General features: G+C 45.8%; 1 protein-coding gene across 3 annotated transcripts; it reads right to left on the bottom strand.

Moving 5' to 3' along the window:
• Positions 1-1,423: 1,423 nt before the first annotated feature.
• On the bottom strand, positions 1,424-26,176 carry LOC121573891 (serine/threonine-protein phosphatase 2B catalytic subunit gamma isoform). Of its 3 annotated transcripts, none has more exons than XM_041886267.2 (13): positions 25,552-26,176; positions 8,229-8,426; positions 8,012-8,136; positions 7,622-7,733; positions 7,239-7,384; positions 6,780-6,997; positions 6,294-6,388; positions 6,071-6,196; positions 5,827-5,904; positions 3,537-3,621; positions 3,271-3,368; positions 2,407-2,433; positions 1,424-1,801 (listed from the first exon to the last, which is right to left on the bottom strand). In XM_041886267.2, the coding sequence occupies exons 1-13, from the start codon at positions 25,610-25,612 to the stop codon at positions 1,644-1,646; spliced, it is 1,527 nt and encodes a 508-aa protein (XP_041742201.1). In that variant the 5' UTR covers positions 25,613-26,176; the 3' UTR covers positions 1,424-1,643. The 3 variants fall into 3 exon arrangements, with proteins under 3 accessions (XP_041742201.1, XP_041742200.1, XP_041742203.1); XM_041886266.2 differs by having other exon boundaries at positions 1,424-1,810; XM_041886269.2 differs by lacking the exon at positions 2,407-2,433 and having other exon boundaries at positions 1,424-1,810; positions 25,552-26,175.

The raw sequence follows: 26,176 nt of genomic DNA on the forward strand, positions 1-26,176 counted from the left end.
GAGAGACGGGAACATTTATAATGTACATATAATATAAATGTCAATACTCATCACACTATCGTTGGCATTAGAAAGGATGGATTTAATGTAATGGTGGTTCCAACTGATTTCTCTTTTTTTATTCAAGTGCTCTTGTTTGCTCTTTTTGGGTGGGACACAAACAGACACAGCGAAGGTACTTTATATACTATATATCTTAGGCACCATAGCATAGGTACTTTATATATTAGATACCATAGCCTAGGTACTTTATATATTAGATACCATAGCCTAGGTACTTTATATATTAGATACCATAGCCTAGGTACTTTATATATTAGATACCATAGCCTAGGTACTTTATATCTTAGTAAAGACCTTTATGAGTTGCAGCGTAGGTCTTCCTTTGCCAAGCACACAAACAGGTAATAGATAAAAAGGTGGTCTGACTATTATCCCAAATATCAACTCAAAATTACAAAATGGATTTGCCTTTTATTTAATACGGCAGTGATGCGCCAGCCTAGGGACAGTCAACAAAAATGTACATTGTAGATTCAATCGTCATGTATCATTTATAGAAATGTACACTGTAGATTTAATCATGTGTCATTTGTTCAGATCCACTGTTAAACTCCGATGACAGATTCATTCTAGATGATGAAATAAATAAACATGATGTTAGGACTGTTTCTCTGGAGGCCAAGTAACAAAGACCCATCCTACTGTCCTTCACAGAGGAGGAGGGGAGAGGAGAGAGAGGGAGAAGAGAGAGGGAGAAGAGGCACAAGAGAGGAGAGCAGAGAGAGGGAGAAGAGGCACAAGAGAGGAGAGCAGAGAGGGAGAAGAGGAGAGAGGCAGAAAAGAGCAGAGCAGGAGAAGAGGGGAAAACGCTGAGAGAGAGGATACAGAGAGAGAGATAAAGAGAGAGAGGGATGGATACAGAGAGAGAGGGATGGATACAGAGAGAGAGGGATGGATACAGAGAGAGAGGGAGGGATACAGAGAGAGAGGGAGGGATACAGAGAGCGAGGGATGGATACAGAGAGAGAGCGAGGGATGGATACAGAGAGAGAGCGAGGGATGGATACAGAGAGAGAGCGAGGGATGGATACAGAGAGACAGCGAGGGATGGATACAGAGAGAGAGCGAGGGATGGATACAGAGAGAGAGCGAGGGATGGATACAGAGAGAGAGCGAGGGATGGATACAGAGAGAGAGCGAGGGATAGATACAGAGAGAGAGCGAGGGATGGATACAGAGAGAGAGCGAGGGATGGATACAGAGAGAGAGCGAGGGATGGATACAGAGAGAGAGCGAGGGATAGATACAGAGAGAGAGCGAGGGATGGATACAGAGAGAGAGCGAGGGATGGATACAGAGAGAGAGCGAGGGATGGATACAGAGAGAGAGCGAGAGAGAGATACAGAGAGCGAGGGATGGATACAGAGAGCGAGAGGGATACAGAGAGCGAGGGATGGATACAGAGCGAGAGGGATGGATACAGAGAGCGAGGGATGGATACAGAGAGCGAGGGATGGATACAGAGAGCGAGAGGGATAGATACAGAGAGCGAGAGGGATACAGAGAGCGAGGGAGGGATACAGAGAGCGAGAGGGATACAGAGAGTGAGAGAGGGATAGAGAGGGAGGTGAGCCAGGTGCCTAGGCCTGTGTGTTGGTCCCGTTCTTGTCGGGTGGGCCACTGGCTGGGAGGTTGTTGGGAGGGGGAGGAGCGTCTTGGCGGGGGGGCATCCGCTCATTGACCCTGTCTAGACCTCGGGCCTCCTCAAAGGACTGGATCTTATGCTGCGGGTTGAACCCTTGGATGGCTGAAGGAGAGAGATGTAGAGTTTAGCATCAGTGCAGGAATACAGCACACCTCAGGGAGGTATGGGGGTGAAGAGGAAGGTTTAGGCTCTAGTCTACAGTCTAGTAGGTACTAGGTAGTGGTTGGTAGGGGTAATATAAGTATAATATGGTAATGTTTAGTCTAATACAATGTAGGTTTGGTTGTTAGAAGGTTTTGGTGGTTAGACGTAAGACACTTACTTCAAAAACATCAAGGCAGCATGGGCAAACAAACGAGAGAAAGCGATTGAGAACAGGTGGAGGAGAGAGAGAGGGAGTGGAACGAAGTCTGACTTTTTGGTAACTGGCATAAACAGTCTGATACTTTAAGGTCAATAGCCTGATATTTTGTGTTGCTAGTTAAGCTAACTTTTCAGCTAGCATGTTCCTATGTGCTTATGTGAAACCCTGTTTACATAGTGGTTTTGGAGATCAATACTGACTAATGGGCAACATGGTATGTCCACAAAACTCCTCTTAACTTAGTAATATGTATATAAACAACAATAATACACTAACTTTGGAGAGGGAGGAGACAGAGACAGAGACACAGAGAGATGAGAAATGACTTGCGTACCTCGTGCCTCTTCTGCCTGTACGGTAGCTGTGTAAGCGTGAGTAGTAGAGCCATGCCCAAAACATACAGAGAGAGAGTTAACATTACCAACAGACCCAGATCAGTGAGTACTCAATGCATTCAGAGTGTTAAACATCATCTATAGTCAGTGAGTTGTGTTATCAATGTATTCAGAGTGTTAAACATCATTTATAGTCAGTGAGTTGTGTTATCAATGTATTCAGAGTGTTAAACATCATCTATAGTCAGTGAGTTGTTATCAATGCAGTCAGTCATAAGATCATTCAACTCCACCCCCAACCCACTTCCCTCTCAACCCTGACACAGGAGTTACACATGACTGTGATTAGTGCAGAAAGGGGTGCAGGAATGTTCTGGGTTTAAGAGATTGATTGAGTTTTAAAGAGAATTTTGCAGGTTAAATGAGAATGTGGATTAGGGATAGGTGAGTGTGTGTGTGAGAGAGAGAGAGGGTGATTTAGTAGTGCGGGTGTGAGAGAGAGAGAGAGAGGGTGATTTAGTAGTGCGGGTGTGTGAGTGAGTGAGAGAGAGAGGGTGATTTAGTCATGCGGGTGAGAGAGAGGGTGATTTAGTAGTGCGGGTGTGTGAGTGAGAGAGAGAGAGAGGGTGATTTAGTAGTGCGGGTGTGTGAGTGAGAGAGAGAGAGAGGGTGATTTAGTAGTGCGGGTGTGTGAGTGAGAGAGAGAGTAGTGTGGGTGTGTGAGTCAGGGAGCCCGAGAGAGGGGGGTGTGAGGAGGGTTAAGTCTGTTGGTGGGTTTGAGTGCAGGCAAAGGATAAAACAATTCTCTCATGATGCCAGAGTAGTTCAGGTTAGAGTGTGTGTGTGTAGGTATGCATACGTACCGCTCTCCAGGGTCTGCCGTCCTCCAGACAGAACTCCCACAGGCAAGGCCCCGGTGGGGGTCAGCCCCTTCAGCTGTAACACGCTCTCATTCTCCTCTCTGTCAAAAGCATGGTTGTTACAAGGGGGGCACCGTACAAAGACTGGACTGGAAGCTGAACATAACCAAGTCCAGATAGAATCTGTATACAGGTCTTCTTATCAATACCTTTACAGAGGTTGATAACATCTAATCAATGAAACCAGGGAGAGTCAAACACACATGTACCTGAGCACAGAAAAGACGCGGGCCATCTTCCCGATCGCTCGGATCTTATTCCTGATTACCTCCTTCCTCACAGCAGAAGTTCCAGCTGAGAGACAGAGAAAGGGAGAGAGAGAAAGTGAGAGAGGGAGAGAGAAAGGTAGAGAGAGAAATATATATAGAGAGAAAGTGAGAGAGGGAAGGAAGGATAGAGAGAGAAAGGGCGAGAGAAGGGAGGAGAGAGGGAGAAAGAAGGGGGAGAGAGAGGTAAGGGACTGGTGAAACTCACCCTAAACTACCAGCACACATTACACACACCGGCCGTGTTCGAGAGCATCCAAAACCGTGATGTATCATGGGTAAATTGTGACTGACTGATCTACAAATCAAATCGAGTAAATAATATTGAGTAGTTATTTATGATGAAAGGTGATTTTTAGATCAGTCAGTCGACTTTAAAGTCTGCTGCAATGTCGAATGCACCCACACACACACAGCTCAGCTGATACTCAGCTGCCATGTGGCAACAATAGAGGTGTTGATAAATAGAGTGTGGGAAAAAAGTATTTAGTCAGCCACCAATTGTGCAAGTTCTTCCACTTAAAAAGATGAGGGGCCTGTAATTTTCATCATAGGTACACGTCAACTATGACAGACAAAATCCAGAAAATCACATTTGTAGGATTTTTAATGAATTTATTTGCAAATTATGGTGGAAAATAAGTATTTGGTCACCTACAAACAAGCAAGATTTCTGGCTCTCACAGACCTGTAACTTCTTCTTTAAGAGGCTCCTCTGTCCTCCACTCGTTACCTGTATTAATGGCACCTGTTTGAACTTGTTATCAGTATAAAAGACACCTGTCCACAACCTCAAACAGTCACACTCCAAACTCCACTATGGCCAAGACCAAAGAGCTGTCAAAGGACACCAGAAACAAAATTGTAGACCTGCACCAGGCTGGGAAGACTGTGGGAGCAATTATTAGGAAATGGAAGACATACAAGACCACTGATAATCTCCCTCGATCTGGGGCTCCACGCAAGATCTCACCCCGTGGGGTCAAAATGATCACAAGAACGGTGAGCAAAAATCCCAGAACCACACGGGGGGACCTAGTGAATGACCTGCAGAGAGCTGGGACCAAAGTAACAAAGCCTACCATCAGTAACACACTACGCCTCCAGGGACTCAAATCCTGCAGTGCCAGACGTGTCCCCCTGCTTAAGCCAGTACATGTCCAGGCCCGTCTGAAGTTTGCTAGAGTGCATTTGGATGATCCAGAAGAGGATTGGGAGAATGTCATATGGTCAGATGAAACCAAAATATAACTTTTTTGGTAAAAACTCAACTTGTCGTGTTTGGAGGACAAAGAATGCTGAGTTGCATCCAAAGAACACCATACCTACTGTGAAGCATGGGGGTGGAAACATCATGCTTTGGGGCTGTTTTTCTGCAAAGGGACCAGGACGACTGATCCGTGTAAAGGAAAGAATGAATGGGGCCATGTATCGTGAGATTTTGAGTGAAAACCTCCTTCCATCAGCAAGGGCATTGAAGATGAAACGTGGCTGGGTCTTTCAGCATGACAATGATCCCAAACACACCGCCCGGGCAACGAAGGAGTGGCTTCGTAAGAAGCATTTCAAGGTCCTGGAGTGGCCTAGCCAGTCTCCAGATCTCAACCCCATAGAAAATCTTTGGAGGGAGTTGAAAGTCTGTGTTGCCCAGCGACAGCCCCAAAACATCACTGCTCTAGAGGAGATCTGCATGGAGGAATGGGCCAAAATACCAGCAACAGTGTGTGAAAACCTTGTGAAGACTTACAGAAAACATTTGACCTGTGTCATTGCCAACAAAGGGTATATAACAAAGTATTGAGAAACTTTTGTTATTGACCAAATACTTATTCTCCACCATAATTTGCAAATAAATTCATAAAAAATCCTACAATGTGATTTTCTGGATTTTTTTTTCTCATTTTGTCTATCATAGTTGACGTGTACCTATGATGAAAATTACAGGCCTCTCTTATCTTTTTAAGTGGGAGAACTTGCACAATTGGTGGCTGACTAAATACTTTTTTCCCCCACTGTATCTGTTGTTGGATCCGTTACGGGTGTTAACTCTATCACCTCTTCACATCTATTTTTGCTCTGTTTTCTGTGAGCTACACTGCACTTCAGTCAAAAACAACTTTCACTTCCTTAAAGGTTTAATTTCCTCTTTGAAGAAACACGTTGCTGCTATATCATAATTTTCATACATTGGAAGTCAATATAAAAGAGTTGTGTGTGAGTGTGTGTTTCTTACCCTCGCAGGTGTCGTCTCCTTCAGACATGAGCTCGTCGTCAGAGCAGATGTTCAGCACGTTAACCAGCATCTCTGTCACTGTAGGAACACACACACAACATTATCACACACACACAGTTATCACACACACACACATACACAGTTATCACACACACATTCACATTATCTCACATGGAGGTCAGTTTTGCAAAGGTAACATGAAGCCCAAAGTTATCATACACACCAGTATAACACACACACTCACCCTTCTCGCCTACGAAGGGCAGAGACCAGGTGAAGACGTCCATGAAGTTGGGCAGCCAGTAGGGGTGGGGGGAGCAGTTAAACTGACGGATGTTCATCACATTGTTCTCATACTTCAGCACCGCCGCTACAAGGACACACACATTATCTATCTACCCTGTGTTGCCATGGTTTCTACCCTGTTGTCATGGTTTGAAATGTGGGTAACCTTTGTGTTTGTTTACCTTTGTTGTTGTACACGTCCAGGTAATTCGGAGCAGAGAAGATCGTGATCAGAGAAGGAAAACCCGTCGTCTGGCTTTTCCTGTACATTCTATACCTGAAATACACATTATACAGGAAATACACAGTTTATATCACGAAACAGTATCATACTACTACTACTACTACTATTATTATTATTAATTAATTATTATCATTAATAATACTCACCCAGCGTCCTGGGCTTCATGTGCTCCTAAAACAGTATCATACTACTACTACTACTACTACTACTATTATTATTAATTAATATCAATAATACTCACCCAGCGTCCTGGGCTTCATGTGCTCCTAAAACAGTGTCATACTACTACTAATATTATTATTAATTAATATCATTAATAATACTCACCCAGCGTTCTGGGCTTCATGTGCTCTTAAAACAGTATCATACTACTACTACTAATATTATTATTCATTAATTAATTAATGTCATTAATAATACTCACCCAGCGTCCTGGGCTTCATGTGCTCTTATTACTGACAACAGATTATTGTTCATCAGAAAGTCACATACTGCTGGGTAACTGTAGAAGTAGGAGCAACCTCTAACGGAGTTATGGGCAAAGTGTTCCTGGGACTTCTCAGAGCCGTAGTCTTCTCCAGGGTCCGACCACAGCAGGTCACACATGGGTCCGAATGCAGGGGGCTCCTTAAACCGGTCCAGCTGGTCAACAAAGAGTTAAATATAGTGAAATAACACTGGGGGCCCCTTAAACCGGTCCAGCTGGTCAACACAAAGTTAAAAAACAGTTAATCTACAGGGTTAATCCGGTTAAACACAGTTAAATAACGCCAGGCGCTCCTTAGACCAGTCAAAACACTTAATAACATAGTCAGCTTAACCAGTTAAAACGATTTAAGACAGAGTTCGAGAGAGTTAACCCAAAGCAGGTCAGGGGTCGTACCTTGCGTATGTCGTCCAGGCAGGTGATTTCGGGGCTCAGGCCTCCGTGGACACACAGGAACTGCTGGTTGAGGAGTGCAGCCAGGGGAAGGCAGTCAAACGCTTCCATACACGCATCATACACACGCTCAGAGTACTTTATCTTACCTAGAACACAACAAAGAGGACATCTTTATTACTATTACACACACACAGCCCCCCCCCCCCCCCTCCTCCTCCCCTCCCTCCCCACAGGTCCCCCCACACACACACACAGGCACCCACACAGCCCCCCTCCCCCACAGGTCCCCCCACACACACACAAGCACCCACACCTCCCCCCTCCCCCACACACACACAGGCACCCACACACACCCACACACTAAATACACAAGGACCACTCACACTCCTGTTTAAAGGTGAAGTATTCTGTAAGATGTCGACACTCATGGTTTCCTCTGAGTAGGAACAGAGTGGTGGGGTGGTTGATCTTCAGAGTCCACAGGAACAACACACACTGCAGAGAGAGAGTGTGAGATCCCTCATGTTGCTAACACTAGCTATGATCACGACATCTAGGATAAAGGCCAATGGATATGTAATGATATCATTAGAATACACTGGCTTAATCAGAACCCTCGCACAATATTTTAAAAGTGGGACACAAAACCCAATATTGTGTGTGTGTGTGTGGGGGTTGCTGCTGACTATTTAAAGACGTGCTCCTAAGCCCCGGGTAACAGGCCACGGCTCTAAATGTCAGATGAAACAGCAGATGCAGAAACACACACTGACCTCGATGCTGAAGTATCCTCGATCCACGTAGTCCCCCAGGAACAGGTAGCGGGTGCTGCTGGGGGAGCCGCCCACCTCAAACAGCTTCATCAGGTCAAAGAACTGGCCATGGACATCCCCACACACTGCAACACACACACACACACACACACACACACACGAGTTAGAGGTCCGTCTGTCGGAGGATGTTAGGGATTAGTAACAGGTCAGAGGTTACCTGTTATAGGTGCTTCCACCTCCAGCATGCATTTCTCTTGCCGCAGGATGTTGGCTCCATCAGTGATGATGCGTAGAGCTGCTTCCTCCTCCAGGCGGCCCTCCTTAACGAGATGGGTCTTGAGCACCTCAACACTGGGCTTCCCGTCTACATACAGGTCCTTTACCGTCAGCTTGGAGCCAGGGGGGTAGGGCACCGCTACAACACAATACAACATTATTATACAGAATATACACTACTAACACTAACTAATTGATCTATCAAACACCAGGACACACCCTCTAGCACAGGGGTGTCAAACGTCCGGCCCGCAAACGGGTTTAATCCGGCCCGCGAGATGATTTAAAGAAAATAAAGAAGAAAAAAAAAAAACATTTTGTAAAGTATAAAAATGCGCTGCAATTTTTCAATTAAATAAACTGCTGTTCCAATTGCGTCCACTGGATGGCGCAATAGCAATTGTGTTAAGCAAGCAAACTGTTTATACCGGGGCAGAGCAAGTAGGTCAAGCACGTGCAGCCAATGAGCTACTTTGTTTTGCCCGCGATATTTATTACGGCTTCTACTTTTAACATTATGTGCTTTGGCACCCTCATTGCCCCAATATGTCTCTGTCAAAAAAGAGAAAAGTGGACGCAGAGTGCAGAGTGTTCAAAGAAAAATGGTCATCCTATTTATTCACGGAATTGAATGGGAAAGCTGTATGTTTGGTGTGTTCAGAGCATGTTGCAGTGCTGAAAGAATATAACCTTCGGCGCCACTATGCGAGTCTTCATGCCAACAAATATGACAACTTTCAAGGACAGCGGAGATGAGAGAAGGTGAATGAACTGTTGGCGGGTCTGAAGAAACAGCAGTCTGTGTTTACTCACAGCCGAGACATCAGTGATGCTGCAGTGAAAGCTAGCTACCTCATTGCTAATGAAATCGCAGTGGCTTCAAAACCATTTAGTGAGGGTGAATTTGTAAAAACATGCATGATGAAGGCAGCGGAGATTGTGTGCCCTGAAAAGCGGCAGGATTTTGCAAATATCAGCCTGACAAGAAACACAGTTGCAGACAGGATTTCCGATCTTTCAGTGGATTTGGACAGCCAGTTGAAGCAAAAAGTAAAGTCATTTATTGCGTTTTCGGTTGCAATTGATGAAAGCACGGACATTACAGATGTTGCACAACTGGCAATTTTCATCCGCGGAGTTGATGACACATTGACCGTCACCGAGGAGTTCGTGGAGTTGGTGCCGATGACAGATACAACGACAGCAGCTGATATTTTTACCGCGACTCGTCGGGCGCGCTGGACAGGGTCGGAGTGGACTGGTCCCGCGCTGTCAGCCTGGCTACAGATGGTGCGCCCTCAATGATCGGGAAAAAAGCAGGCGTTGTGACAAAGTTCAGAGAGAAAGTGCAATCTGCATATGGAGGACGTGATTTTTTGACTTTTCACTGTATTTTGCACCAGGAGGCTTTGTGTTGCAAGTCATTAAAGATGGATAACGTCATGAAGGTGGTCATCCAAACTGTTAATTTCATCCGATCCAGAAGCCTGAATCACCGTCAGTTTGACAGCCTTCTCAGAGAGCAAGACCACATCTATGGCCTGCCATACCACACTGAGGTAAGATGGTTAAGCCGAGGTGCTGTGCTGAGGCGTTTCTTTGATTTACGAGAAGAAATTGAACAGTTCATGGAAGAAAAGGGCAAACCAGTGTTAGAATTTCATTCCGCAGAATGGATGCAGGACCTTGCATTTATGGTGGATGTTACAGAGCACCTGAATAACTTGAACAAACAGCTGCAAGGGCGCAACAAAGTTGTCACGCAGTATTATGACAGCATACGTTCTTTCAAGTTGAAGCTGTCATTGTGGGAGACGCAACTTGCCGGTGGTGATGCAGCTCACTTCCCCTGTCTGAAAAATGTGTGCGCGACCCATGTGGCAGACATGAAGCGGTTCAAAGATAAAATAACGGGACTGTTACGGGAGTTTGAGCAACGCTTTCAAGATTTATGTTTATATGTTTTTATGTTGATGTGCTATTGTTTTTAATAGATTTTATTTTATTTGTATATTTAACCTATTCTTGACTCTGTGGTTCTTGCACTTGTTTGGGGAACAGGATTTCATTATTTTTATCTACATTTCTGCCTGAGAAATGACACCCTGATATAGTTCTGTGATCTGTGATATACTTCTGTGAATCACTGAGGCATTGTGTGTTTGTGTGTTCTTTGTCCTCAGAACTTTCAAATAACTTGGTGTTTTATGATTAATAGTGATGTTGTGCTTTTGGACACTGTCCTCAGGCTCCAGCTTTATGTTTATATGTTTTTATGTTGATGTGCTATTGTTTTTAATTGATTTTATTTTATTTGTATATTTAACCTATTCTTGACTCTGTGGTTCTTGCACTTGTTTGGGGAACAGGATTTCATTATTTTTATCTACATTTCTGCCTGAGAAATGACACCCTGATATAGTTCTGTGATCTGTGAAACAGTTCTGTTAATCACTGAGGCATTGTGTGTTTGTGTGTTCTTTTTCTTTAGAATTTTCAAATAAACTTGATGTGTTTTATGATTAATAGTGATGTTGTGCTTGTACTATTTTGGACACACTGTCCTCAGGCTCCAGCTTTATGTTGTATGTTGATCGTATTAAAACAAAGAAAACAATCTGAAGTTGTTGTTTTTAAGTTATATATACCATGATTTTTCCGGTCCGGCCCACTTGGGAATAGATTTTCCTCCATGTGGCCCCTGAGCTAAAATGAGTTTGACACCCCTGCTCTAGCATCTCTATTGGTTCATTAAAACCCAGGACACACCCTCTAGCAGCTCTATTGGTTCATTAAAACCCAGGACACACCCTCTAGCATCTATTGGTCAATTGTGCTCAGGACACACCCTCTGGAGGCCTCAGGGTGCCCATCCTTTCACATGAAGATGTGGTGGCTCTAGAGATAGACTGTGTGTGAGTGTGTTGCATGGCTGAGTGAGTGGGTAAAAATAGAGAATCATATTTGCATGAGGACTGGCAGGAATCAGGAAGATCAGATTTGACTGGCAAAAAAACATCTGTATCGGTCTCCCTCCCTCTGGGCTATATTAAGTCCTAGCCACATGAATAGTCTACCATTCATTCATCAGAACCCAGTCTTTTATGTTACCGTCGGGGTGGTGCCAGGTATTGCATCCATAATTCCCTCTGAAAATAGCTAAAATACATTACATTACCAAAAGTATGCGGACACCAACTCGTCGAACATCTCATTCCAAAATCATGGGGATTAATATTGACCCTTTCTTTCTAAAATTAGCCGCCAAAATTGTCACAACCCCTATTACCAGCCTGTTCAACCTCTCTTTCGTATGGTCTGAGATCCCCAGAGATTGGAAAGCTGCCGCGGTCATCGCCCTCTTCAAAGGGGGTGCCACTCTAGACCAAACTGTTACAGACATATATCCATCCTACCCTGCCTTTCCAAAGTATTTGAAAGCCAAGTTAACAAAACAGATCACCGACCATTTCGAATCCCACCGTACCTTCTCCGCTATGCAATCCGGTTTCCGAGCTGGTCATGGGTGCACCTCAGCCACGCTCAAGGTCCTAAATGATATAATAACCCAGATCGATAAAAGACAGTACTGTGCAGCCGTCTTCATTGACCTGGCCAAGGCTTTTGACTCTGTCAATCACCGCATTCTTATTGGCAGACTAAATAGCCTTGGTTTCTCACATGACTGCCTTGCCTGGTTCACCAACTACTTCTCAGATAGAATTCAATGTGTCAAATCAGAGGGCCTGTTGTCTGGACCTATGGCAGTCTCTATGGGGGTGCCAAAGGGTTCAATTCTCGGGCCGACTCTATTCTCTGTGTATATCAATGATGTCGCTCTTGCTGCTGGTGACTCTCAGATCCACCTCTACGCAGACGACACCATTTTGTATACATCTGGCCCTTCATTGGACACTGTCACTGTATTAACAAACCTCCAAACGAGCTTCAACGCCATACAACACTCCTTCCGTGGCCTCCAACTGCTCTTAAACGCTAGTAAAACTAAATGCATGCTCTTCAATCGAACGCTGCTTGCACCCGCCTGCCCGACTAGAATCACTACTCTCGGTGGGTCTGACTTAGAATATGTGGACAACTACAAATACCTAGGTGTCTGGTTAGACTGTAAACTCTCCTTCCAGACTCACATTAAGCATCTCCAATCAAAAGTTAGATCTAGAATCGGCTTTCTATTTCGCAACAAAGTCTCCTTCACTCATGCTGCTAAACATGCCCTCGTAAAACTGACTATCCTACCGATCCTTGACTTCGGCGATGTCATTTACAAAATAGCTTCCAACACTCTACTCAGCAAATTGGATGTAGTCTATCACAGTGCCATCCGTTTTGTCACCAAAGCCCCATATCCTACCCACCATTGTGGCTGGCCCTCACTACATATTCGTCGCCAAACCCACTGGCTCCAGGTCATCTATAAATCACTTCTAGGCAAATCCCATTGGTCACCATAGCAACACCCACCCGTAGTATGCGTTCCAGCAGGTATATTTCACTGGTCATCCCCAAAGCCAACACCTCCTTTGGTCACCATTCCTTCCAGTTCTCTGCTGCAAATGACTGGAACGAACTGCAAAAATCTCTGAAGCTGGAGACACTCATCTCCCTCACTATCTTTACTCATCAGTTGTCAGAGCAGCTTACCGATCACTGCACCTGTACACAGCCCATCTGTAATTAGCCCACCCAACTACCTCATCCCCATATTGTTATTTATTTTGCTCATTTGCACCCCAGTATCTCTATTTGCACATCATCTTCTGCACATCTATTACTCCAGTGTTAATACTAAATTATAATTGTAATTATTTTGCACTATAGCCTATTTATTGCCTTACCTCCATAACTTGCTACATTTGCACACACTGTATATAGATTTTCTATTGTGTTATTGACTGTACGTTTTGTTTATTCCATATGTAACTCTGTGTTGTTGTTGTTTTTACCGCACTGCTTTGCTTTATCTTGGCCAGGTCGCAGTTGTAAATGAGAACTTGTTCTCAACTGGCTTACTTGGTTAAATAAAAGGTGAAATAAAATAAATAAAAATAACAGCCTCCACTTTTCTGGGAATGCTTTCCACTAGATGTTGGAACATTGCTGCAGGGATTTGCATCCATTCAGCCACAAGAGCATTAATGAGGTCGGACACTGATGTTTCGGGCGATTAGGGCTGGGCTTGCAGTTGGCGTTCCAATTCAAATGTCAATGTCACATGCACAAGTACAGTGAAATGCCTTTCTTGCCAACACAAAACCCAACAATGCAATACTCAATAACAATGTATTACTAGAAAAAAACACGAGAAATAAGAACAGGAAATATGAAATACACAATTAAGTAAGTAAGCATACTATATACAGGAAATATTTTAAAAAGTCAGATGGAGGTAGATATGTATAGGGGTAAGGGGGCTAGGCAACAGGATAAAATAAACCGAGTAGCAGCAGCTTGCATGTGAGTGTGTAGAGTCAGTATAAATGTATGTGCGAGTGAGCAAATTATGCGGTGAGTGAGTGTTTGTGTGCGTGTATGTTGACGTGACAGTGTGTATGTGTAGGGCCCTGTGAGTGTGCATATAGACAGTGCAAAGATTGAAATAAAAGGTAAATAAATATACAAGGTAAACTCAGATAGTCCGTGTAGCTATTTTGTTAGCTATTTATCAGCCGTATTGCTTGGAGATAGAAGCTGTTCAAGAGCCTGTTGGTGTCAGACTTGATGCACCGGTACCTCTTGCCGTACGCCAGCAGAGAGAATAGTCTATGGCTTGGGTGGTTGGAGTCTTTGATTTTCCAGGCCTTCTTTTCACACCGCCTGATATAGAGGTCCTGGATGGCAGGGAGCTCGGCCCCAGTGATGTACTGGGCTGTCCTGATATAGAGGTCCTGGATGGCAGGGAGCTGGGCCCCAGTGATGTACTGGGCTGTCCTGATATAGAGGTCCTGGATGGCAGGGAGCTGGGCCCCAGTGATGTACTGGGCTGTCCTGATATAGAGGTCCTGGATGGCAGGGAGCTCAGCCCCAGTGATGTACTGGGCTGTCCTGATATAGAGGTCCTGGATGGCAGGGAGCTGGGCCCCAGTGATGTACTGGGCTGTCCTGATATAGAGGTCCTGGATGGCAGGGAGCTCAGCCCCAGTGATGTACTGGGCTGTCCTGATATAGAGGTCCTGGATGGCAGGGAGCTGGGCCCCAGTGATGTACTGGGCTGTCCTGATATAGAGGTCCTGGATGGCAGGGAGCTCAGCCCCAGTGATGTACTGGGCTGTCCTGATATAGAGGTCCTGGATGGCAGGGAGCTGGGCCCCAGTGATGTACTGGGCTGTCCTGATATAGAGGTCCTGGATGGCAGGGAGCTCAGCCCCAGTGATGTACTGGGCTGTCCTGATATAGAGGTCCTGGATGGCAGGGAGCTCGGCCCCAGTGATGTACTGGGCTGTCCCCACAACCCTCTGTAGCGCCATGTGATCCAGGGCGGTGCTATTGCCATGCCAAGCAGTGATGGAAACAGAAAATATTTACCAAATAAACTAAAGTAAAAAATAATAAAAAGTAACACAATAAAATAACAATAACGAGGCTATATCCAGGGAGTATGGGTGGTCCTCTGTAGCTCAATTGGTAGAGCATGGCGCTTGTAACGCCAGGGTAGTGGGTTCGATCCCCGGGACCACCCATACGTAAAAATGTATGCACATATGACTAAGTTCGTTGGAAGAGCTGCTAAATGGCATATTATTATATTATTAAGAGTACCGGGACCGAGTCAATGTGCGTGGGTACAGGTTAGTCGAGGTAATTTGTACATGTAGGTAGGGGTAAAGTGACTATACATAGATAATAGACAGCGGGTAGCAGCAGTGTAAAAACAAATGGAGGGGGGGCTGGGGGGGTCAATGTAAATAGTCCGGGTGGTCATTTTATTAAGTGTTCAGCAGTCTTATGGATTGGGGGTAGAAGCTGTTAAGGACCCGTTTGGTACTAGACTTGGGACTTCGGTACTGCTTGCCGTGTGGTAGCAGAGAGAACAGTCTATGACTTGGGTGACTTATGCGCTCAATGGTACAGTTGTAGAACCTTTTCAGGATTTGAGGGCCCATGCCAAACTTTTTCAACCTCCTGAGGGGGAAGGGGCACTGCCGCACCTTCTTCACGACTGTGCGTTTGGACCATTTTAAGTCTTTAGTGATTTAGCACAGAGGAACTTGAAGCTGTCTACCTGCTCCACTGCCACCCCGTCGATGTGGATGGGGGCGTGCTCGCCCCCCGCTTTCCTGTAGTCCACGATCAGCTCCTTGGTCTTGCTGACGTTGAGGGAGAGGTTGTTTCTCCGGCAGCACACTGCCAGGTCACTGACCTCCTCCCTGTAGGTTGACTCATCGTCACTGGTGATCACCACCGTTGTGTCGTCAGCGAACTTGATAATGGTGTTGGAGTCGTGCGTGGCCACGCAGTCGTGGGTGAACAGGGAGTACAGGAGGGGACTAAGCACACACCCCTTGTGGGGCCCCCCGTGTTGAGGGTCAGCGTGGCGGAGGTGATATTGCCTACCGTCAACACCTAGGGTCGGCCCGTCAGGAAGTCCAGGATCCAGTTGCAGAGGGAGGTGTTCAGACCCATAGTCCTAAGCTTGGTGACGAGCTTGGATGGGACAATGGTGTTGAACGCTGAGCTGTAGTTAATGAACAGCATTCTCACATAGGTATTCCTCTTATCTAGTGGGTGAGGGCAGTGTGTAGAGTAATAGAGATTGCGTCATCTATGGATCTGTTGGGGCGGTATGCAAATTGGAGTGGGTCTATGGTGGAGTGAATGTGTGCCATAACCAGCCTCTCAAAACACTTCATGATTACAGAAGTGAACGCTACATAGCGGTAGTCATTGTGGCATGAAGCCTTGGAGTTCTTAGGAACAGGAATGATTGTGGTCCTCTTAAAACATGTAGGGATTACAGACTGGGACAAGGAGAGGTTGAAAACTACAGTGAATATGCCTGCCAGCTGTTCTGCACATGCTCTGAGAACGAGCCCTGGAATACCGTAAGGGCCCGCTGCCTTGTGGGTGTTGATCCCAAAGGTGTTCGATGGGTTTGAGGTCAGGGCTCTGTACAGACCAGTCAAATTCTTCCACACCAATCTTGACAAACCATTTCTGTATGGACCTCGCTTTGTGCACAGGGGAATTGTCATGCTGTTGGAAGCACAGAATTGTCTAGAATGTCATTGTATGCTGTAGATTTCCCTTCACTGGAACTAAGGGGCTTAGCCCGAAAAATGAAAAACAGCCCCAGACGTTATTCCTCCTCCACCAAACTGTACAGTTGGCACTATGCATTGGGGCAGGTAACGTTCTCCTGGCATCCGCCAAACCCAGTTTAGTCCGTCGGACTGCCAGACGGTGAAGTGTGATTCATCACTCCAGAGAACGCGTTTCCACTGCTCCAGTGTCCAATGGCAGCGAGCTTTACACCACTCCAGCCGACACTTGGCATTGCGCATGGTGATCTTAGGCTTGTGTGAGGTTGCTCGGCCATTTAATGAAGCTCCCGATGAAGTTTTTATGCTGATGTTGCTTCCAGAGGCAGTTTGGAACCTGGAAGTGAGTGTGGCTGAAATAGCCGAATCAACTAATTTGAAGGGGTGTTTGGAACTCGGTAGTGAGTGTTGCAACCGAGGACAGACCATTTTTATGCACTATCCGCTTCAGCACTCGGCAGTCCCGTTCTGGGAGCTTGTGTGTTCTACCACTTCGCGGCTGAGCCGTTGTTGCTCCTAGACGTATCCACTTCACAATAACAGCACTTACAGTTGACCTGGGCAGCTCTAGCATTTCACAAAATGACTTGTTGGAAAGGTGGCATCCTATGACGGTGCCACATTGAAAGTCACTAAGCTCTTCAGTAAGGCCATTCTACTGCCAATGTTTGTCTATGGAGATTGCATGGCTGTGTGCTCGATTTTATACACCTGTCAGCAATGGGTGTGGCTGAAATAGCCAAATCTACTAATGTGAAGGGGTATCCACATACTTTTGTTTATATAGTGTATTTCTTCTCTCCATCTCTCTACCTCTATCGGCCCAGTTAGTGTAAAACTTCAACACAGAAGCAGGTCACACAGACAGACGGAGCCAATCATGTCAAACAAAAAGGTTAATCTTATCTAACCCATACGCCACATACTGGTTCATCATATCCACACTACACACACTAGTCCCGGGCAGAGCTCCTGTATATAACAGGGCCCAGGGCAGAGCTCCTGTATATAACAGGGCCCAGGGCAGAGCTCCTGTATATAACAGGGCCCAGGGCAGAGCTCCTGTATATAACAGGGCCCAGGGCAGAGCTCCTGTATATAATAGGGCCCAGGGCAGAGCTCCTGTATATAACAGGGCCCAGGGCAGAGCTCCTGTATATAACAGGGCCCAGGGCAGAGCTCCTGTATACGATAGGGCCCAGGGCAGAGCTCCTGTATATAACAGGGCCCAGGGCAGAGCTCCTGTATATAACAGGGCCCAGGGCAGAGCTCCTGTCGATAGGGACCAGGGCAGAGCTCCTGTATATAACAGGGCCCAGGGCAGAGCTCCTGTATATAATAGGGCCCAGGGCAGAGCTCCTGTATATAACAGGGCCCAGGGCAGAGCTCCTGTATACGATAGGGACCAGGGCAGAGCTCCTGTATATAACAGGGCCCAGGGCAGAGCTCCTGTATATAACAGGGCCCAGGGCAGAGCTCCTGTATATAACAGGGCCCAGGGCAGAGCTCCTGTATATAACAGGGCCCAGGGCAGAGCTCCTGTATATAACAGGGCCCAGGGCAGAGCTCCTGTATATAATAGGGCCCAGGGCAGAGCTCCTGTATATAACAGGGCCCAGGGCAGAGCTCCTGTATATAACAGGGCCCAGGGCAGAGCTCCTGTATATAACAGGGCCCAGGGCAGAGCTCCTGTATACGATGGGGCACAGGGCAGAGCTCCTCGACAGGGCCCATATCCATACATGTATGAAGCCAGTGTCATTACACAGGCAGAGCGATGCAGCTGGCTGGCCTGATCAGGTTGCCATCGGTAACTAAGCCAAAAGGTCAAAACGTCAATCCTCACAGAGCACTGACAACAAACACACACGTCTCTGACCAAAACTGATTATTGATCGCAGCAAATGACACTTAACAAAAATATAAACGCAACATGTAAAGTGTTGGTCCCATGTTTCATGAGCTGAAATAAAAGATACCAGAAATGTTCCATACGCACAAAAAGCTTATTTCCCTCAAATGTTGTGCACAAATTTGTTCACATCCCTGTTAGTGCGCATTTCTCCTTTGCCAAGATAATCCATCCATCTGACAGGTGTGGCATATCAAGAAGCTGCTTAAACAGCATGATCATTACAAAGGTGCACCTTGTGCTGGGGACAATAAAAGGCCACAAATGTGCAGTTTGTCACACGCCACAGATACAATTGGCATGCTGACTGCAGGAATGTCCACCAGAGCTGTTGCCAGAAAATGTAATGTTCATTTCTCTACCATAAGCCACCTCCAACGTCATTTTAGACAATTTGGCAGTACGTCCAACCGGCCTCACAACCGCAGACCACGTGTAACCACGTCAGCCCAGGACCTCCGGGATCGTCTGAGACCAGCTACCCGGACAGCTAATCACAAACTGTCAGAAACAGTCTCAGGGAAGCTCATCTGTGTGCTTGTTGTCCTCACCAGGGTGTTGACCTGACTGCAGTTTGGCGTCATAACTGACTTCAGTGGGCAAATGCTCACCTTCAATGGTCACTGGCATGCTGGAGAAGTGGGCTCATCGTGGATGAATCCTTATTTCAACTGTACCGGGCAGATGGCAGACAGTTTGCTGATGCCAACGGTTTGCTGATGCCAACGTTGTGAACAGAGTGCCCCATGGTGGCGGTAGGGTTATGGTATGGGCAGGCATAAGCTACGGACAACGAACACAATTGCATTTTATCGATGGCAATTTGAATGCACAGAGATACCGTGACGAGATCCTGAGGCCCATTGTCGTGCCATTCATCACCTCATGTTTCAGCATGATAATGCATGGCACCATGTCACACAGATCTGTACACAATTCCTGGAAGCTGAAAATGTCTCCAGTTCTGAAAATGTCTCCAGTTCTGGCCTGCATACTTACCAGACATGTCACTTATTGAGCCTGTTTGGGATACTCTGGATCGACCTGTACGACAGCGTGTAACAGTTCCCACCGATATCCAGCAACTTCGCACAGTCATTGAAGAGGAGTGGGACAACATTTCACAGGCCACAATCAACAGCTTGATCAACTCAATGCGAAGGAGATGTGTCGTGCTGCATGAGGCAAATGGTGGTCACACCAGATACTGACTGGTTTTCTGATCCACGCCCCTACTTTTTTTTTTTTTAAGGCATCTGTGACCGACAGATGCATATCTGTATTCCCATTCATGTGAAATCCATAGATTAGGGCCTAATGAATTGATTTCAAATGACTGACTTCCTTATATGAACTGTAACTCTTTAAAATAAAAAATGTTGAGTGAATTTTAAAATGCATGCTCGCCTGGTACTAGAAACATTTAAAGATGGAATCCTTAATGGTGAAACTGCCACGTCCATTTGGAATATTACAACAACAAAGAAGTTACTGCAAACAACGAACACTGTTTTTCCCCCTCGGACATCATTGCACACAATATATACTGAAAAAATTAACATTTTTGCGACACTCCTCAGCTCGGCTACAAAAACAATAACAACGGTGGTGGGGTCGGCCAGTGGCGTCGTTTCCCCATACTGCGGCATAGGTTGCTTTCTTTTGACAAACAACAGTGTGTAACTAATCAACAATATTAGCATGAGATGTGTTCTGCAAAAATTTATGGATTCTATTGTAATACCAATTTATCATCACCTCCATGCTGCCACTGTTTTGGTACACAGAAGTTTGGGTAAACCTTATTGGCCTAAAAAGCAGTTTGTTATATGGTTGAAAGTAATAAGACAACATTTTGGCCATTTTAATTTGATTGTAGGGAATGGGATAGAAATAAGTTGTTTTTGTGACCAGTAGGCCTAACTACCCGGTTAGTGTAAATGACAAACAAAACAATTGGTGGGAAAATGTGTGAATCTTCTAGTGCTGTAGATCTGACATGCCTCGGCAGGCTTCCACACTGACTCATTTCCCTTAAAAAGTTGGCAGAACAACATTTGGTGCAACAGGCCTAGGCCTATACAACATTAAGCAAGCGCAGGCTTGCTAGATCTATTGAATTTACAGTTGGCCCAGAACAGAGCAGCACGGCTGGCCCTTAAAATGTACACGGAGGGCTAATATCAAGAGCATGCATGTCAAACTCTCCTGGCTCAAAGTAGAGGAGAGATTGACTGCATTACTACTTTGTGAGGGGTATTGATGTGTTAAAAGCACCGAACTGTCGGTTCAAACAGCTAACACACAGCTCAGACACCCTACATACCTCACAAGACATGCCACCAGGGGTCTCGTCAAAGTCCCTAAGTCCAGAACAGAGGCTGGGAAACGCACAGTATTACATAGAGCCATCCCTACAGTCGTGGTCAAAAGTTGAGACTGACACAAGTATTGGTCTTCACAAAGTTCGCTGCTTCAGTGTTATGAGATATTTTTGTCAGATGTTACTATGGTATACTGAAGTATAATTACAAGCATTCCATAAGTGTCAAAGGCTTTTATTGACAATTACATGAAGTTTATGCAAAGAGTCAATATTTGCAGTGTTGACCCTTCTTTTTCAAGACCTATGCAATCCACCCTCGCATACTGTCAATTAACTTTTGGGCCACATCCTGACTGATGGCAGCCCATTCTTGCATAATCAATGCTTGGAGTTTGTCAGAATTTGTGGGGTTTTGTTTGTCCACCCGCCTCTTGAGGATCGACCACAAGTTCTCAATGGGATTAAGGTCTGGGGAGTTTCCTGGCCATGGACCCAAAATGTCGATGTTTTGTTCCCCGAGCCAGTTAGTTATCACTTTTGCCTTATGGCAAGGTGCTCCATCATGCTGGAAAAGGCATTGGTCGTCACCAAACTGTTCTTGGATGGTTGGGAGAAGTTGCTTTCGGAGGATGTGTTGGTACCATTCTTTATTCATGGCTGTGTTCTTAGGCAAAATTGCGAGTGGGTCCACTCCCTTGGCTGAGAAGCAACCCCACACATGAATGGTCTCAGGATGCTTTACTGTTGGCATGACACAGGACTGATGGTAGCGCTCACCTTGTCTTTTCCGGACAAGCTTTTTTCCGGATGCCCCAAACAATCGGAAAGGGGATTCATCAGAGAAAATGACTTTACCCCAGTCCTCAGCAGTCCAATCCCTGTACCTTTTGCAGAATATCAGTCTGTCCCTGATGTTTTTCCTGGAGAGAAGTGGCTTCTTTGCTGCCCTTCTTGACACCAGGCCATCCTCCAAAAGTCTTTGCCTCACTGTGCGTGCAGACGCACTCGCACCTGCCTGCTGCCATTCCTGAGCAAGCTCTGCACTGGTGGTGCCCCGATCCCGCAGCTGAATCAACTTTAGGAGACTATCCTGGCGCTTGCTGGACTTTCTTGGGCACCCTGACACCTTCTTCACAACAATTGAACCTCTCTCCTTGAAGTTCTTGATGATCCGATAAAAGGTTGATTTAGGTGCAATCTTACTAGCAGCAATATCCTTGCCTGTGAAGCCCTTTTTGTGCAAAGCAATGATGACGGCATGTGTTTCCTTGCAGGTAAACATGGTTAACAGAGGAAGAACAATGATTTCAAGCACCACCCTCCTTTTAAAGCTTCCAGTCTGTTATTCTAACTCAATCAGCATGACAGAGTGATCTCCAGCCTTGTCCTCGTCAACACTCTCACCTGTGTTAATGAGAGAATCACTGACATGATGGCAGCTGGTCCTTTTGTGGCAGGGCTGAAATGCAGTGGAAATGTTTTGGGGGATTAAGTTAATTTTAATGGCAAAGAGGGACTTTGCAATTAATTGCAATTCATCTGATCACTCTTCATGACATTCTGGAGTATATGCAAATTGCCATCATCAAAACTGAGGCAGCAGACTTTGTGAAAATTAGTATTTGTGTCATTCTCAAAACTTTTGACCACGACTGTACATACAACTATTCCACATCAAGTAACTCAAGCTAGCAGTAAAATCCCCGCCCCCCCCAAATAATAGATAAAAAACGTACTTTGGACACACACACAAAGACTGTAATATTGTACTGTTGTAATACTGTACATTTTATATTGTAAATGTGTAATGGTGGAGCAGTGTACATTTTGTACAGTGCACAATGTCTTGTCTGATGTAGACTATGATGTAGACTATTGTTTTGTTCTTGTTTGGACCCCAGGAAGAGTAGCGACTGCCTTGGCAGCAGCTGATGGGGATCCCAATAAAATACTAAATGCCCCAGGAATCCTTTTTTTATTCTACCGGTAATGTCAGCAGATTAAGATGATTTTGACTTGTTACACAAGTGACGTGTGTGTCATTTCATGTTTTTTTCCATTTAATTTCATGTGTACTATGGCAGCTAAAAGCTGAATTACAGAAACACATACAATAAACACATTTTCAATGAATAAGATACAACAAAATCTAAACGTCAGGGAGTTGAGGTAAGAATGGAGGTAGACCAGTCTGAAAGAATGGAGGTAGACCAGTCTGAAAGAATGGAGGTAGACCAGTCTGAAAGAATGGAGGTAGACCGGTCTGAAAGAATGGAGGTAGACCAGTCTGAAAGAATGGAGGTAGACCAGTCTGAAAGAATGGAGGTAGACCAGTCTGAGTGGTGGAGGGAGATTCACAGCCACAGCCAGGGAGGGAGAGGGGAGTATCTTGGTCAGCCACAGCCAGGGAGGGAGAGGGGAGTATCTTGGTCAGCCACAGCCAGGGAGGGAGAGGGAGTATCTTGGTCAGCCACAGCCAGGGAGGGAGAGGGGAGTATCTTGGTCAGCCACAGCCAGGGAGGGAGAGGGGAGTATCTTGGTCAGCCACAGCCAGGGAGGGAGAGGGGAGTATCTTGGTCAGCCACAGCCAGGGAGGGAGAGGGGAGTATCTTGGTCAGCCACAGCCAGGGAGGGAGAGGGGAGTATCTTGGTCAGCCACAGCCAGGGAGGGAGAGGGGAGTATCTTGGTCAGCCACAGCCAGGGAGGGAGAGGGGAGTATCTTGGTCAGCCACAGCCAGGGAGGGAGAGGGGAGTATCTTGGTCACAGTCACAGCCAGGGGAGTATCTTGGTCACAGCCAGGGCGAGGGGAGTATCTTGGTCACAGTCACAGCCAGGGCGAGGAGAGTATCTTGGTCACAGTAACAGCCAGGGCGAGGGGAGTATCTTGGTCACAGTAACAGCCAGGGCGAGGGGAGTATCTTGGTCACAGTAACAGCCAGGGCGAGGGGAGTATCTTGGTCACAGTAACAGCCAGGGCGAGGGGAGTATCTTGGTCACAGTAACAGCCAGGGCGAGGGGAGTATCTTGGTCAGTCACAGCCAGGGAGGTCAGTGGTAATAGAGTCAAACTGTAGGCCTATGTGAGTGTGAGTGTGTGTGTGTGTGTGTAGGCTAGCATTGTGATCGATCGTGTGTGTAGCCCAGTGCTGTCTGTAGGATGGTTAACCTGGCGGCATCTGAGAGAGGCAGGTTTAATGACCTCATCAGCTTGATGCTCCTAAGCCTCACTAACCCACTGAACCTATCACACACTCACACACTTTGGGTCCACAACAAAGGACATTGTCATAAAGAAAGGAAGGCCCTAAAGAGGAAGGCCCTAAAAATTGTCAAAGACTCCAGCCACCCTAGTCATAGACTGTTCTCTCTGCTACCGCACGGCAAGCGGTACCGGAGCACCAAGTCTAGGTCCAAAAGGCTTCTTAACAGCTTCTACCCCCAAGCCATAAGACTCCTGAACAGCTAATCAAATGGCTACCCGGACTATTTGCATTGCTCTTTAATAATTTTTTTGTTATCTATTTTTTACTTAACACTTCGTTTTCTTAAAACCGCATTGTTGGTTAAGGGCTTGTAAGTAAGCATTTCACTGTAAGGTCAACACCTGTGACAAATAACATTTGACTTGAAAGAGGTCATCACAGTTCTTGGAGCTCCTCAATCCTACTTGGCCCTCTTCACTCCCTGTGGAGCGTAAGTCCAAACCCTCAGTCCTGTTGTTGTTTTCATAACATAACAGGGTTACAGTTAGGGTTAGATCAGGCTACATACAGTAAGTCTACCTGCTACCATTCATAAATACCTGCTACAGTTGAGACAGAGCTGTAGTTATGCACTGTTAGGCTTGCCATCTGCATGCTGTACAAGTCCATTACAAATGTCAAATAGAAGCCTATATTTCAAAAGCAACTGTTGCAAGTTGGTAGCTACCCCCCCCAATAGGTCGCCCAGGTTGTAAATCAAAAGACCCTCTCCATGCCACTCAATCCACTGACAGTCATTCAGCATATGCAGCAGGAACCCTGGGTGTGTGCATGCTGTGGTATTACCCACCACAAGAGGTTGGTGGCACCTTAATTGGGGAGGATGGACTCGTGGTAATCGCTGGAGAAGAATATGTGGAACGGTATCAAATACATCAAACATATGGCTTCCATGTGTTTGATGCCATTCCATTTGCTCCCTTCCAGTAATTATTATGAGCCATCCTCCACTGACACACACTCTTTCTCTCTCACACCTCCCTGGTCTACTGAGCCAGACACACATAAAAGACAGACACTTGAGAACACACACGTGTGACAGTCAGATAAAACAAAAAATTTAATCTAGCTAGGAGGCTCAAAAACATCTGACTACCTAGCTAGTTTGTTACTACAAGATTGATGGCCAAATCTAAGTTATTTGGTGTAAAATATTTATTAGCTGTCTAGTATACCGTACTTCATTTTATCATGACATGTCATCCTAGTACTGCATACTAACAAGCTAACTAGGAAATGAACAAATACCATTAACATTATCCCACTTGTTCCAATCAAGCCAAATACAATGAGCAACTTAACGATCTAAGTAGCTAGTTAGTTGGCACGAAGCATATTTTCCTTACTGGTGCATCTACAGCCAAGCTAGCTAGTTAGTTAGTTAGCTTGATTACTAGTTAGCTGTAATCATCGTGTATTGGCTGCTAGCTAGCTAACTTCCTGCAACCACTTGCTGAATTAAGAGATAAGATTGCATAGCTACCTTTAATGGGCCGCTCCGTGGTAGACAGTTTGGTTGGTATTTGGTCTTTCGTCACCGACATCTCGGTGTATCTGCCCCAGCAGGAAACAGCTAGCTAATGGTGTGAATTCCTCGGCGTAGCTAGCAGGCTAGCTAGTGAAATGAGCTAGCCGTGCTAGCTCCAACAACACCTCTGAATCCGCAGCCGTCCTCTCCGGCAGCGGGCTAGCACACTGGGGCAGCGCAGATCAACTGGGCAGGAACGTAATTTAGCTAGCTAGATGTGGCGAGGGGGGAGGGGAGGGGAAGATCACTTTAACCACTAAATTACAGCTTTCTTCCAGCCTTGTCTCCCTGCCCTGCGCTGCGGAGCCTGAGGTAGCTAGTTAGCCAACTGCTGTCAAATTCTCTGTCAGATGAATAGACCGCTCCGGTCCAGGAAACGATTTCCAACCAATCTCACTGTTAGCCACTTTGCTCAGGTTTACACACCGCACCTCAGTTCATGTCTTACTTTCATCTGTTTGTTCTTGGCTGTACCTAATCTGATCCAGGCCTCTAGGTTTGGGTTTTAGTCGTGATCAAATGTATCGTCCAGATTGCTGTCGGATTACTGTAGCTAATCCACCACAAACGGATTTCCTAC

Source organism: Coregonus clupeaformis, chromosome 9, assembly GCF_020615455.1.
Source record: "Coregonus clupeaformis isolate EN_2021a chromosome 9, ASM2061545v1, whole genome shotgun sequence".
Classification (NCBI taxonomy): Eukaryota; Metazoa; Chordata; class Actinopteri; order Salmoniformes; family Salmonidae; genus Coregonus; species Coregonus clupeaformis.